The sequence below is a fragment of the Ostrea edulis genome, chromosome 2 (genome assembly GCF_947568905.1).
Source record: "Ostrea edulis chromosome 2, xbOstEdul1.1, whole genome shotgun sequence".
Classification (NCBI taxonomy): domain Eukaryota; kingdom Metazoa; phylum Mollusca; class Bivalvia; order Ostreida; family Ostreidae; genus Ostrea; species Ostrea edulis.
In genome coordinates, this window is record NC_079165.1 from 89,695,832 (window position 1) to 89,711,231 (window position 15,400).

Sequence of the window (15,400 nt, forward strand, 5' to 3'; positions counted from 1 at the left end):
AGTATACATCACAACAAACGAGTCTTGTTGTTTACGACGTTAAGCGCTGAACCACTACGACCAGTTCGCCATGAAATCGAGATGAAATTGATCTTGATTTCAAACCTAAGACATAAAAACAGAAAACAACTGCTACTTTGTCTAAGAGTACGCAGCATTTAGAAATGAGAGTCACGGGTCTCTCGGATGAGACCTTAAAAACCGAAGTTCTGTGTCGTGGCAAGTGTTACATGTAGCACGATAAAGAATGTCTTAATTTGTATTTCACGTCACGTCTCAATATGAGTGAAAAATTATCGAAGTGCATGGCGTAAAACAAATAAACACCCCCATCACCCATTTTAACAACGAATTGACGATTAACATCCAAGTTCTAGAAAATATGTCGATGCCTCCATGCGGCTCAAATATTGACACGAAGGGGTAAATGCTATGGAATGAAAACGGAATAGCTGGAGGAAACACTCTTATCACAGTGGACAATCATAATTTCCTCTCGTTTACAACCCCTGCCGATGACGAGGTTGGAATTCGGGGCGTAGCGGTTACCGCTCACTGGCTAATCAACACATCAAATTGAATTGATCCTTGTAATTTTGTAATTCTCGATGTAGATTTATTGATTAATTAGATATTGTTTAACGTCCTTTTCGAGAATAGTTCACTTATATGGAGACGTCACCAATGTCGGTGAAGAGCTGCAAAATTTAGGACTATGTTCGGCGCTTACGGCCATTGAGCAGGGAGAAATCTTTATCGTGCCACACCTGCTGTGACACGGGTCCTCGGTTTTTGCGGTCTCATCCGAAGGACCGCCCCATTTAGTCGCGTCTTATGACAAGCAAGGGGGTACTGAGGACCTATTCTAACCCGTATCCGCACGGCATTGATGTAGATTTAATAAATAAATAAATATATTAAAATCAATATTCGGCGCTTATTGTCATTTAGTAACTAGTTCCTTGTCATAAGTATGGTTCAGTAACAAAATTTAGATCATAAAAAAATCTATGTATGGGCCTCTTTCAAAATCAGATGATATCAACAGAACTCACACGGCCTGTAAGACGTCCAGACATTACGTTGTAATCCTTTTTTCAATTGGCCAAAGTTCAAGATTACTGATAAAATGATCTGTCAGGGCCATCAACTTTGTAACGGGGATATAACAGAAGTTCACCCTTGACACACAGGTTGGAAATGAGTGGACAAAGTGGACTGGATGTTTATAAATATTAAGTAACAATGTTTCGCCAGTTCATAAGGTCAAGGTAAATAATGAAAGGGTATTAAAATTATGACTTTGTAATAGAGCTATGCCACAAGTTCATATTTGGCGCTAATGTAACTGTTAAATTAGACAATGTGTACCGGAAAATAATGCGATATTTCTCACCCCCGTTTTCTATGGTGAAATGTGATGGGGAGAGTGAGAGCGGAGGCCATGTTGAAAAGTGACAATTCAGCGTGTCGTTGCTTTGCCTACCTTTTATAGGTACGTAGAATGGGTTTTTTTGGACAATGATCATCATAGCTGTTTTATGATACACATAACGATATATTGGGTGACCCTCCCCCCCCCCAATTTTAATGACGCATAATAAGATGCTATGGAGGAAAGGGAGAGGTTTTGTTTAGTTCTGAAACATATCGGTAGGTGGTCATCGTGAGATGGGTATTTACCCACTGAGCACAATCAATAACTGTCCGCTCTTCTTAAAAAATGAGCCACTCACCTAAATTCCCTCTCAGCTACAGACTTTTGGCTGGGCCCTGAAGGTTTTAATCTGAATTTCTTCAGCAACTGACCATGTGTCTTAGTTTCGTATTTACACCCATCTAAGTGGTAACAATCATGGTGATACCTACATGTTGCTTTTTATATTTTTCATTAAGCACTCGGCTACACCTGTCCTAAAATTATTCTGCACATTTTTTTTATTAAATTATTTAACGGCCCTATCACGGAAGATGATTTGAGTTTATGATGCAGTACGAATTCGGGTTACCCGTGTTGCACTCCCATGGAGAAAGTTTCATCTATCACATGACGTATTGTGACGTTCGAACTCTACACATATCGGTCTTGCAAGGATACTGCGCATATGTCAGTTAGGAGAGTAAGACCGAAGTCACCCCGAAAATAAAAGCATTACTCTGAATTAGGTCTGTCCTATATACGTGTTAATTCTACTATGTGTTTCAAAATGTTTGAAATGCATTTTAAAAAAAACTTTTAAGAGCATCATTTCAAAAAGAATACTTTTCTAATGATTATCAATTTGTCTAGTTATTTTTATTATCTGTTAGAGTGTAGACTGTAAAGAAACACACAGGGGCTCGGTTGTCAGATATTGAAGTTTTGTATTATTTGTTCCCGAATAATAAATTGAAGTTTTGCATGATTTGTGTCCGAATAATAAATTATATAAATAAAATCCACCACCAAAATCCGCTTTTTTAGAGGTTTTAAAAAAGGTGTATCATGTGTACATTAAAAAAAGTAAAGGGACGACACTCGCCATCTTGGATTTCTAGGGGGCCCTCGATTCACGGCTTGTTTTTAACAATTTCTACTCTCTGCCTACCGGTTTCTGGCGAGATCTATGTTGGAAAAAGATCCAACGACTTCTCCCTATCATCTGCTTATGTCTACATGCCGTATTAAAGATCCAGTGACCCGAAACATCCTCGATACCTGTCCCTACTTTTCGAAAGCAACGGAAGTTTGCATCGAGTGACACGACGCCTACCGGAGCTCTCCATATAATCACTGGGGTGTTCCGAATGTATACGATAAGTCCTGAGAAATCAACACCGCAAAAACAACATATCTTAAACGTGGTGACTTTGCTTTAGAATGGTCACAATTTATTGATAAACGGCCAAGCTGCTGACAATGGGATGTTTCCATTTTCACATTTACTGATATTTTGGAGAAGCCTAAAATATGATCGAATTTTGTTTCGTTATTTTGAATTAAGTTCTTGCACGTCGTATTTAAGTTGAATTGTAACATTTGAAAATAAACAATGCACACAGTGTACAGTTTTGCATATCGGACCCATAGAATGATTCTAAATGGGGGAGGGGGATTTTTATTTCTCTTCTTAAAAGGCTAAAGCAGGAGAAAGACAGCCCATAAGGGGGTGGGGGTGGGGGGGGGGGAGAGAGAGATTACTCTTAATCAATTTCCCTTAATGATAGGGAAAAAAGTGGATTTACATATAATTGGTCCAGATAAGTTGAAATGGGGAAAGGGGGAGGTTTGCATGCCCCCCCCCCCTCCCCCACGCCTTCTATGGGCCTGCAACCTGTGTTTGTTTAATCGAACGAACACTGATGAGTTAACGACAATACACTTACAATACTTGTATGGTATATCGGCCTTCAATTTGATATTTATATAGCAATGTGTGGATAAACAGGTGTTCTTTTGATCATGTGCCCCTGTGGTACTTTGTGCGTAAGTTAATCTAATGAGAATCATTCAGTTATTGGTATATAAAATCTCTCCCATAAATTACATAGTTTACTATGCTACGACATTGTCTGAATTCTTTGTTCTTCCGTGGAAAACATTCGTTTACTAAATTCAATTTGAATTTAGTGCTTATTTCAACTTAGACTTCTCTAGATTTATCCTATGCGTTCGGAACACCCCAGTGATTATATGGAGAGCTCCGGTAGGCGTCGTGTCACTCGATGCAAACTTCCGTTGCTTTCGATAAGTAGGGACAGGTATCGAGGATGTTTCGGGTCACTGGATCTTTAATACGGCATGTAGACATAAGCAGATGATAGGGAGAAGTCGTTGGATCTTTTTCCAACATAGATCTCGCCAGAAACCGGTAGGCAGAGAGTAGAAATTGTTAAAAACAAGCCGTGAATCGAGGGCCCCCTAGAAATCCAAGATGGCGAGTGTCGTCCCTTTACTTTTTTTAATGTACACATGATACACCTTTTTTAAAACCTCTAAAAAAGCGGATTTTGGTGGTGGATTTTATTTATATAATTTATTATTCGGACACAAATCATGCAAAACTTCAATTTATTATTCGGGAACAAATAATACAAAACTTCAATATCTGACAACCGAGCCCCTGTGAAGAAACATAGTAGCATGTTACGAAATGGCTACACAGAGTGATATGAAGAAAAAATATAATTTATAAGACGGAGAACACATGCAATACGTCATACCTGAAAAGTTGGACTGATTTTTTAAATGCCCGAGTTTACCGGCATTATGATTATGATTATTCGTATAACACAGGACACTCTTTGACGTCGTTATCTCTGGGGAATACATTTCATAAAACGTGTTTGTGTAGATGAATGTTGATATATTATACTCTGATTGAATGGTACTGACCAAATAAAACCGCCAGAGATCTCGTGATACCGTAAGTAATGGTTATCTTCTAGCATCCGAGTAATATTCACATTATCAAATAGATGGGTGGTCCTTCTGTCATGAGTGCGCGGAGTGCGCGAGTGAGAGAAGGACCGCCCATCTCCTTGATAATGTGAATTTTACTCGGATGCTAGAAGATAACCGACTTGTCACATATTTCAAAAGCTTCTCATTTTACATTTATTGAACCATACATTCAATACAATGGTAGATTGTCATATACCATCGGCGGACGATGCATGTGTATATAAAATTTAGTACGCTTTACCCGTAAAACAGCAAAACTAACTTAACTAAACTAACTTAACGAAAATTGACGAACAACAAAACAATTAATTAAGGAGGTACTCTACATCGTCACAATGGCCGACTTCCTTTTTAAAAATGGATGAAAATATAAATATCAGCAATATTTTTTTTATTCATTTAAAAAGTTATCGCATACCTGAGTGCAGTAGGTTATAACGTCGACTGTTAAAAGAGTAAAAAAAAAAATCACTTCGACTGCTGAACTGTGGATCGTGGATTCGAGTCCAGCAGGGGTTTTAATTTTTTTTTCAAATAGTTTTTTTTATTACTAAAACTGCAATTTTTGACTAAATAAAGTGAATTTGAAAGTCTTCAATTTCAAAATATTGTTGTACATATCGTCCACTTTTCATCCATATCAAATTTCTCTGGTGTAACATACCTCCTTACGGCCTCGAACCCGCATTCTACAGATCAGCAACCGACTGAGCTACAAATATTGTTGATATTTATATTTTCATTCACGTTTTAAAAGGAAGTCAGCCATTAATACGATGTAATACATAACATTTATGCTGAGGATTATCACTTTAGAAATACCCTCGGTGACACATGATTATAGTAAAGTCCTTCAAAATGACACTAAGGTTTAACAGTTTGTTTCAGTAATCTACCGTTTCATAATATGGTTTCAATATGGATGGGATAGCTTCAGGACATAATTCAGCTCTTCTTGATGTTGGGGTAAACTCTTATGAATCAGCCCATCATGGACATAAATGCTTAAAGCACTGGACTTTAAAAATACAACTCATCATGGTTTTTCATTCATCATGTTTATCTTGTTTTTGTTCATCATGTTTTCATTTACATAATGCATCATGTTTATCTGTCTTAGTTAATAATGTTTTTGTTTAGCATGTATTTGTGTTTTTGTTCAACATATTTATTTCTCAAGTCGAGTTTACTTCCCCTCCTACAGCCAATGCAACCATAAAAGTTAGAGACGACACTGTGGTTACGATCGACATGACGACCATGAAAAACTGATCCAAGACGGCGGACAAATCCACCCATTTTATCCCATCGGAAGACTCAGGCCCCTCCGATGGCGTCGATTCGGCTTCATTTTTACCGCCCTCGTAATTCACAACAACCACTTCCTGTTGGGTGGTCGTGGGTGTAACGCCATTATTCTTTCCTTTCTTGCATCCGCCGGAACATGAAAATGGCACCAAGATCTTATCATGGAGAGACCTCCACGTGGCTGAGACGGGTATGTCGGGGTCCTTGAAGTGGATCCTGATGACCGTCACGGTCAGTAAACAGCACATCACACCAATACAGAGAGTGACGGCTAGGTAGACAGCTGAGTGAGGAGGAATTGTAAACGATGTTACATTTACTCACAAGTATTTAATAATATCGACTTTATTTATAGATTTGAAAATACATCAATCGATGGCAGCATTTCAAACGTGTCGATTCATATTCAACATCAACGTTAATATATACTTACATAAAACGCTGGTGCTGATAGATGTCGAGGGTATGCTGTCACTGACCAAAGTCAGAAGAACGGCCGTCGCCAGTAGCACCGTTAGGATAAAACCCACCTAAATATAAACCAAGAACATGTCAAAGTGATAAGAATCATCAACAGCTTTTGATATTCATTAGAGTATAAAAATATTCAACATGTAGAAAGTACATAGGTACTTCTTCTTTCATTGGAACGGTTTCATTTGTTGTATCATGACCCAAATCGATTTCTTCTCTCACTCAGAGACGTCAACAGCATACATATGGCATGCCAAACGTTGCAATATTTAATCTTTTCCAATTGTATTGTATGATTTTTCATTTGTATTGTACATTTTCCATTTCTTTTGTATAATTATCCATTTGTATTGTATCCGAAGGGTTGTTTATTTTGATTTATCATGAAGAATATCACGTTACCCTACAAAACATGTATTATTATACATTTATTGCATGATAGTGAGGGAGATATGAAGATTTATTCACCCAAGAAAAATCATATTCCCCGAGGACAACGCCAGGGGGGAATATGATTTTTCTTGGGTGAATAAATCTTCATATCTCCCGAACATTCATGCAATAAATTGTTTATTATACCGAAACAAAGCAAAACCACAAAATTGTATTTGACATTGGAGTTTACTCATCTATACATCGTACATGTATGTAGCTGAGATCGCCCTAACAGTAACATCGCGCCGTCAACGTATATATAGAAGGTACAAACAGCGAAACACAGTGATATCATAACCAGTTTTTAGCTCACCTGAGCTGAAAGCTCAAGTGAGCTTTTCTGATCACCCGTATTCCGGCGTCCGTCCGTGTGTCCGTCCGTCTGTCCGTCTGTAAACTTTTCACATTTTCAACTTCTTCTCAACAACCACTGGGCCAATTTCAACCAAAGTTGGCACAAAACATTCTTAGGTAAAGGGAATTCTAAATTGTTAAAATAAAGGGCCAGGCCACCTTCCAAGGGGAGATAATCAAGAAAAGGTAAAAATAGGGTAGGGTCGTTAAAAAATCTTCTTCTCAAGAACCACTGGGCCAGAAAAAATGAAATTTATAGATAAGCTTTATTAGGTAGTGCAGATTCTAAATTGTTAAAATCATGGCCCCTGGGGGTCGGATGGGGCCACAATAGGGGATCAAAGTTTTATATACAAATATATAGGAAAAATCTTTAAAAATCTTCTTCTCAAGAACCACTGAACCAGAAAAGCTGAGATTTATATGAAAGCTTCCTTATATAATGCAGATTCTAAATTGTTAAAATCATGCCCCCCTGGGGTAGGATGGGACCACAATAGGGGGTCAAAGTTTTACATACAAATATATAAGAAAAATCTTTAAAAATCTTCTTCTCAAGAACCACTGAGCCAGAAAAACTGAGATTTATATGAAAGCTTCCTCATATAGCGCAGATTCTAAATTGTTAAAATCATGGCCCCCGGGGATCGGATGGGGCCACAATAGGGGATCAAAGTTTTACATACAAATATTTAGGAAAAATCTTTAAAAATCTTCTTCCCAAGAACCACTAAGCCAGAAAAGCTGAGATTTATATGAAAGATTCCTGATATAGTACAGATTCTAAATTGTTAAAATCATGGCCCCCGGAGATCGGATGGAACCACAATAGGGGGTCAAAGTTTTTTTGTTTTGTTTTTTTGTTTGTTTGTGTTTTTTTTTTTGATATAGTGCAGATTCAAGTTTGTTAAAATCATGGACCCCGGGGATTGGATGGGGCCACAATAGGGGGTCAAAGGTTTACATACAAATATATAGGAAAAATCTTTAAAAATCTTCTTCCCAGAACTACTAAGCCAGAAAAGCTGAGATTTATATGAAAGCTTTCTGATATAGTGCAGATTCAGGTTTATTAAAATCATGGCCCCCTGGGGTAGGATGGGGCCACAATAGGGGATGAAAGTTTTACATACAAATATATAGGGAAAATCTCTAAAAATCTTCTTCTCAAGAACCATTGGGCCAAAGAAGTTCACATTTACATGAAAGCTTTCTGACATAGTGTAGATTCAAGTTTGCAAAAACCATGGCCTCCAGTGGTAGGTTTGGGGCCATAATAGGGACTACGGTTTTACATGCAAATAGATATGGAAAATCTTCTGATATGGACCAAGGTGACTCAGGTGAGCGATGTGGTCCATGGGCCTCTTGTTGTATTTCCGTTCTCCTTGAATGCTGATTTACTTGCATGTTTTTATATCAACCAAAATCAGTCGATTTTAAAACTGTATATCAGAGACCCGCATATTTTGTGCCTTACGAACTTTGAAAGTAGAATGGCTCGGACTTATTGTGACGTCATAATACACTTCGTTTACTTTGATGTTGGAAAATGCACGAAGCTGCCCAAGGGGAAATATGATAGGGAGATATGATGTTTAAGGGGGAGATATGAAGTTTTGTCTTCCCTGGCACGTGACTGTCTAGACCAATCAGATTACGCGTTACATAGAATTCTCATACTGAGGTATAAATTTTTTTGTTATACTTCAAACGTTATTAAGAATACATTTAATTAACTACTTTGAACGCGTAAACATTCTGCGCAGTTAACAATTTTTGTACTGTTACCCGTCGTTATGCATTGTCAACCGTTGCTATGTTCTGTTACCCGGGGGACGTGGTTTATGCACACAGTGGAGTAACAGTACTTTTCAACAAATGTGAAACTAGTCAAATCCGTTTAATTGATATGAAAGTACATTGTATGACGAAGGGACCTTGTTACAGTGTATATAGAAACAATACAAGACCTATCCACAATACAAAATGTACATGTTTTTGTGGTTACCTTTTCGCCAGAATCTACCGGAAGAAGGAAAACAAATATATTCAAATAGGAAGTCAGTAAAACTGGAAGCAGCACGCTGGAAATGTAGTAACTTGATTTTCGCTGCATTCTTATGTTAAAGTCCAGCTGCGAAAACTTTTCCGTGACACCATTTTCTTTTGTTTCTTGTAGTTCTTTCTTTGTGACAGACGATGAACGAATGGTCCATTCTCCATGTGGTCTGCATTAAAATATATATATAATTATGTAAATTATAAAGTTGACAAGTTCATGTGAATTATTCCTTAAACTTTATTGAACTGGACTTTCTTATGGTGATCGTTCTTAACACCTGACATACTTCTGAAATTAATTGTGAAAATGATATTCTATACTTCATGTCCTCGAGGTTAACCGAATCCCTGGAAGCTCGCATCTCCAGCTCGTCCACGGTATACGCCCAGCTGGTGACTTCTATGACGCAGTTTTGAGTATCAAACGGGTAATACGTGACGTCAACGTTACAGAACGTGGTAAAGATGCGGGGTAACTTCCACTCCACCACGCCGTCACGACCAACCTTAAACATGACATTGGAATCTTCCAAAATTGATACGTCCGCTAGACTGATAAAGAAAATGCATGGAAGAATTATCACAAGAAACAAGAGTTGATACAAGTGAATATTTTTGAATTGTTTTCATCAGAACAGAAGTCAACAAACACTGACGAATTGTCAATGAAGAATTCCGGTTTCCACACTTCTGTATCCAGCGCGTAGAAATGGGTTACATCCGGGTATGTAGAATCGCTCCATGGTAATCTGTCATCGCTCCATTCCTATCCAAAGACAACTATTAGCTAACATAATTCGTTTAAAATGTGTAAACACATACCAGTATGCAGTTTTTATTTCAGCTATATTTCTTTGAAAGTAACAAAGATACCGAGAATGAGAGCGACAAAAGCAAACTTACAACTGTCAGCCAGCCCGTGGTGGACAATATCTGTGTTTTCACATCCTGTCAAATTGTTAAAGAAAACGCAAAATGAAAACTCTCTGGCGTCTGTTAAGAGAAGCATTATGTTCATCAGTATTTTGTTTAGATATATATGAGGTATATATTCTTCTTACACATTCTCTTTTACAGATTGTATATGGGATACCCGAGCATTTACTTGAGCCATTAAAGCCTGCGCTGTAAAATGCCCGGGGACTACTTCGAATCAAATGTGACGTTACATTGCTTACGGAAATCGATGATTGTGACGTCACATTAATTTACAAATAGTAATGGACGTAAACCAAAAAATGTAAACAATTGTGTGCTTTTAAAACAACCTCGTGTAGAAATATTTCCCTATATACAATAAATAGTAATTTATAAAGCACCCTGATCCATTTAAAATCTCAAGTGCGCTTCACATTAAAATCATATGATTATAAGGCCAAATATATATATATATATATATATATATATATATATATATATATATTGATATATATATATATATATATATATATATATATTGGTTTCCACTTTCCAGATCTACCCTAAAAATTTCTACCGACCCTAACACATTTTTTTCATTCTCACAGATTTTGTAAATGTCATCACTACAACAAGAGTATATCCACAACACATAAACGGTTTTTGTTTACAGTACAGTTGAAGAAATGTTTTGATTCATCATATAACTTTTATTTGCTTACTAAATAATCACTATATATTATGCATAGTAGAATACTAAATCATTAAAAAATAATTCAACCTATAAAATAAGTTTTTAAAAAAAATCAACCAAAATAATAATAATAAAACAACAACAACAACAAAATTTCCAACCTACCGACCCTTAAAAATTTTGAGGTGAAAGTGGAAACTAACATATATTTTTTTCGTCTGAATAAAAAATTGTCCTGCATCATACCTGTCAACCTCTCAGAATGCTTATGAGGGAGATTTCGCGTAAACTCATTTCGCGACATTTTGTGTAGTTTTTATACATACTGTACCATCAGATTTATGAATTAGACATCAAAATGTTTGACATTTGTTACATTTAAACAAAACGGACACTGGTGTTACTGATGTTGATCATTGTGTTTTCTAACAGCTTTATTTGCCCTTAGAGGAAAAGGCAACCCCCCCCCCCCCCATGAATTACATGATAAATGATGAGATTAATTATATGATAAAAACTTGTCATATTATTCTGTTGATATACAGCCTAGATAAGCTTCAGTACTAATTTGAAAACGTTAGAAATTGAAATTCCCACCATCTATAGAGGCTGCCATGACGTGGAACACTTTTGTATTAAAGACCACAAAAATCACTAATTTTGACGTCACATCGTTTGTTCCAGTTTTGATGAGATTCGAAGATCATCAAAGATGTGCATGTGGTAGATTTTACGAATAAATAGATTGATGCCTTCCTGCCAAGCTGTTAATTGTACTAATGCGAAGGGGAGATGTGAAAAAAGTTTTTTTGAAATTCCTCACACAACCAAGTCATCTGAGATGAAAAGACTATTTAAACTGTGGATCCATCATTTGCGTTATGACAAGGTTCGGGACATTTGTATGAAGAAACGTACTGCCTGCCTGGTCTGCAACTCGACTGAAGCGTCTTCTTTTCTCAATTTCTTTGTGCAAGAACGGGCTCAAATCTATACGGCTCCAAACTTAACTGTTCTTGACTTGTCATGTTTATAGTGCTGATGATGAAATAAACCGGAACCGACGGTGTGACGTCATAAATTAAATTTCAATGGCCGTTCTTTTCGCGGCAGGTAATTTAAAATATGATATAAATTACTGTTGATTTAATCGTTAAGCAAAGATTTTTGTTGTTAAAGACTGTTATTTACGATATCAGTAAGTAGTACTTCATTCATAACGGCAACAATATGGTTAGGGATGCCTTTCCCTTTAGCAAAACCATATCCGTTGGCTTATATGTACAACAATTAACTGTTCGAATTTTTTGGACAGTCAGAATTTGTTGATAGTATTTATTGAGACGATTGACCTAAAATCTGTTTGAATTTTTCTTAACATTGAGAACATCTCAGTACATACTATGGCAAGGTTGCACAAAGTCTCAAACTCTAAAAAAAAGAAGTCTGTAATATCTTTCAAAGATCTCATCCTCAAATGAAGTTTTTTTTTGGGGGGGGGGGGAAGAAGATGAACAGGGAATCTTCAGTTTCCTCAGCTTTGATTATATGTTGAAATCTGACAGCAAGATTTAACAATGTGACATTGTAATAAAATGACTAAAACTTGCATTGTTCTGTGTTTTTATCGTAACTGAGTTTAGAATCACGATATGAGTATCCACTCGCAAAGATAAACAAATTGTAATAAACCAAGGGCCACTATCGTTGTCAAACAATTATCGCAATGAAAAATAAGCGTTTTCATTCTCTCGATTCAAGCCACGCGATAACAAACGAAATTTAGATTTCAATGTCTTCCAAGCGAGCAAAAAAAAAAAAAAAAAAAAAAAAAGATTTCGTAGAAAAGCAGTATATGAATTCAAAATCCCGGAGGGAAAAAATCTCGCTGTGGGAGATTGGTTAATTCTGGAAATTTTCAATTTTTAATTAAATTTGCGGGAGTCTCTTGCGAAAACTAATCCGGAAGATTTTCAATTTTTAATTAAATTTGCGAGAGTCTCCCGTGAAATCAGAGAGGGTTGACTGGTATGCGATATTTAGTCAATAACTTATTCCAATATCATGACAACAACTCTATAATAAAATATTTTATGTGGGGAATAAGTAAATCTCGACAAGCTTAATGAAAATTAAATCCACTTACTAGATTGTTGATAGTAAGGAGACTCAGTGATGTATTCACATACATTTTTTCGGAGGGGCGGATCAACCTGTGATACGTGGTGGTGGAGAGCTTACTTCCACGTATTGTATGAACATCCAAAGTGGTCCACGCTCCATTTGTGGGTTGCAGAGCAATTACTAGAAAAGTAAAGTTTTCTATTTGTGTATAATTCAAAGACAGGAGATGTCTGTGGTATTTCACTTAAAAAAATATCGTTGGTGTGTATCACCTTTGTGTCACAGCTTAGCTATAAATAACCAATTGCATCATTTATATTCATTGTGTTTGAAATGACCGGGAGAGCGGTCTATTACCTTCCCAAATACGTTTTAGTTGGAGTTCAAAATGAAAGAAAAGAGACAATCACTAAGACTGCTTTTAGAAAAGTATCAAGATACAAATATTCTCCCCCTCCCAGCAATATGTATGCAGATTTGTCATGGAAATACAGGGGAAATCATGTAAACTAGGCGTACTATCATTTAGTCCTATTCCAAAAATCACAGAGGAGTCATATCTAATCACATACAAAATTGCAATAATAATTGCTAATAGTCACATAATCATCAGACTTTGAACGTATCGTGGTATGGTACGTATGTAACTCTCAGCATGTCCATTATGATCACGTCATTTAAAGAAATCCATACCAACAATGCTATTTATCATATTTTAAAGAATTAGGGGAAATATGTAGTAAAAAATCTATATCAATGAATGCTTACTTGCATATTTTATTTAAAATTTTAATGAAAAACACTATTGAAAGGGGTACTACACTTTTATACACAAAGCTGTAATGATTGCGTTTAAACGTCTTCTTACGTCACAATGCATTCTCTAACAATGTTTTTTATTAATATTATTCATCTTTCAAAAACCTGTATTATGTAAATCTTATTATCTACATTATGTAAGAGAAAATTTGGCTTGTTTATTTCATGTTGCATTGAGATTTTTTCCACTCATATTTAGAGATGTCAAAAGCCGCAGAAGTACTAATTTTGACCTATAGATAAACCCGAAGACCATGGCAGTGTTTTTTGATCGTCTCAACGCCTCGGATTTGAAGGTCTTATCCTAAAGACCCAGCACTCTCACTTCTAAACGCCGTGTCTTTGGCGAAAGAGCAATCACTACCTATATCTTAGATTTGTTGTGGCCAAGATTCAAGCGAGGCCCTCCGTGGCCCAGTGGTTAGAGTATCACGCTCAAAATCACACGGCTTCTCACCTCTGTCGGCGCGGATTCGAATCCCGCTCAAGCCGATAAGTGAGAAAGTTTTATAGTTTACTTTCGGAAGGTCGGTGGTCTCTTCCCAGGTACATTGCATCTGGGTTCTCTCTTCCACCAATAAAAACTGGGCGGAGTGTGGCGGAAAACATAAATCAATCAATCAAGCGGGGCTCAAACCTGCAACCTCATGATCACGAAGCACATGCCCCAAACTAGTTAGTCACCGCGACTAGTAGAAAATTAAAAAAAAAAAAAAGATTTTCATTATAGATGACAATAAGATGCCAATGCAAGTTCAGAGTTCAGATTCGAAACTTACCCATGAAATACAGAAAAATCCCAAACAAAGCAAACGACATCTTGTCCTACTGTCTTTGCTCATACTGTTAATGATTAATGAACTAATATCGTATACCTGTAACAAAACCTTTATTCAATTATCCCAATGTCGTGATGTAAAAAAAACATCTTATCGATAACACGTCTATAAACCGAGAACCGGAACGACTTGACACACAAATTAAAACCCTAATTCAAAGGACACAGAAACACTGGATGACTGATACGTGATAATACAAGGTTCTTAGTGTAGAACTCAAGAACTTGGGAAAATGTTTGATACAAGCTGTTAAAATACGAAGTTTAGCGTATTAAGAAGTAAAAAATGTAGTTATAATATTTTGTCTAATAGCATGTGAAACTCATGATGTGACTACATGTATATTATATTTGTAATTTTGTTCCCTCCTATCTTCTCCTGTCCATTCACCCATTGTTACCTTATAAAATTAGATATATTGTGTATATACATGTACTAGATGTATTCCGATGAGTTGTATAACTTTAGGACAATAAAGAATTGAATTAAAACACTAATACAATTGGATGAAAAAATGCATTAAAACATTAGCTTCGGCGATCCAGTTAATGACGCATAACTTCTTGTAACTTTATCATCTGAACTAATCAGCGCTCGCACCTTTTTCAGAAGTATACGCAAAGTGGTCGCTCTATTGGACGCGTGGATGGGATTTTCATGAATGAGAAGACACTGAATAGAACTCTACTCAAACTTAACAAGGATATTAATTAAAATTGCACTCAAATTAATTATGCTCAGCAAAAAGCATGAAATGAAAACATTGGTAGAGCAGTTTGTTAAATAGCTAATATCAATATAATGCTTAACGTGCTATGCTTAGATGATATCCATCGATATGAATACTATCGTTCAGTAAAATTTCTTTTCAGATCCTTAACAACTATATAAAGTGTTGGGGTGGAAACCACCTCCATAATACATGTA

The 15,400-nt window shown here is 36.5% G+C and overlaps 1 protein-coding gene across 1 annotated transcript; it reads right to left on the reverse strand.

The window, feature by feature from the left end:
* Positions 1 to 5,483: 5,483 nt before the first annotated feature.
* On the reverse strand, positions 5,484 to 14,857 carry LOC125681555 (neuronal acetylcholine receptor subunit alpha-3-like). Its single transcript, XM_048921711.2, has 8 exons — positions 14,414 to 14,857; positions 12,838 to 12,995; positions 9,983 to 10,027; positions 9,736 to 9,845; positions 9,401 to 9,631; positions 9,027 to 9,246; positions 6,186 to 6,282; positions 5,484 to 6,035 (listed from the first exon to the last, which is right to left on the reverse strand). Exons 1-8 carry the CDS (start codon positions 14,451 to 14,453, stop codon positions 5,620 to 5,622), a joined length of 1,317 nt encoding a protein of 438 aa, XP_048777668.2. The 5' UTR covers positions 14,454 to 14,857; the 3' UTR covers positions 5,484 to 5,619.
* Between the last annotated feature and the right edge of the window lie 543 nt (positions 14,858 to 15,400).

What these genes read in the sequence shown, in the direction of transcription:
- LOC125681555 (XM_048921711.2), bottom strand. Translation starts at nt 14,453, where the DNA reads ATGTCGTTTGCTTTGTTTGGGATTTTTCTGTATTTCATGG. An exon ending in GTTAACCTCGAGGACATGAA is followed by an intron (nt 9,247 to 9,400) that starts GTATAGAATATC and finishes ATTTTAATGCAG; the next exon opens with ACCACATGGAGAATGGACCA. An exon ending in CGGTAGATTCTGGCGAAAAG is followed by an intron (nt 6,283 to 9,026) that starts GTAACCACAAAA and finishes GTTTATATTTAG; the next exon opens with GTGGGTTTTATCCTAACGGT.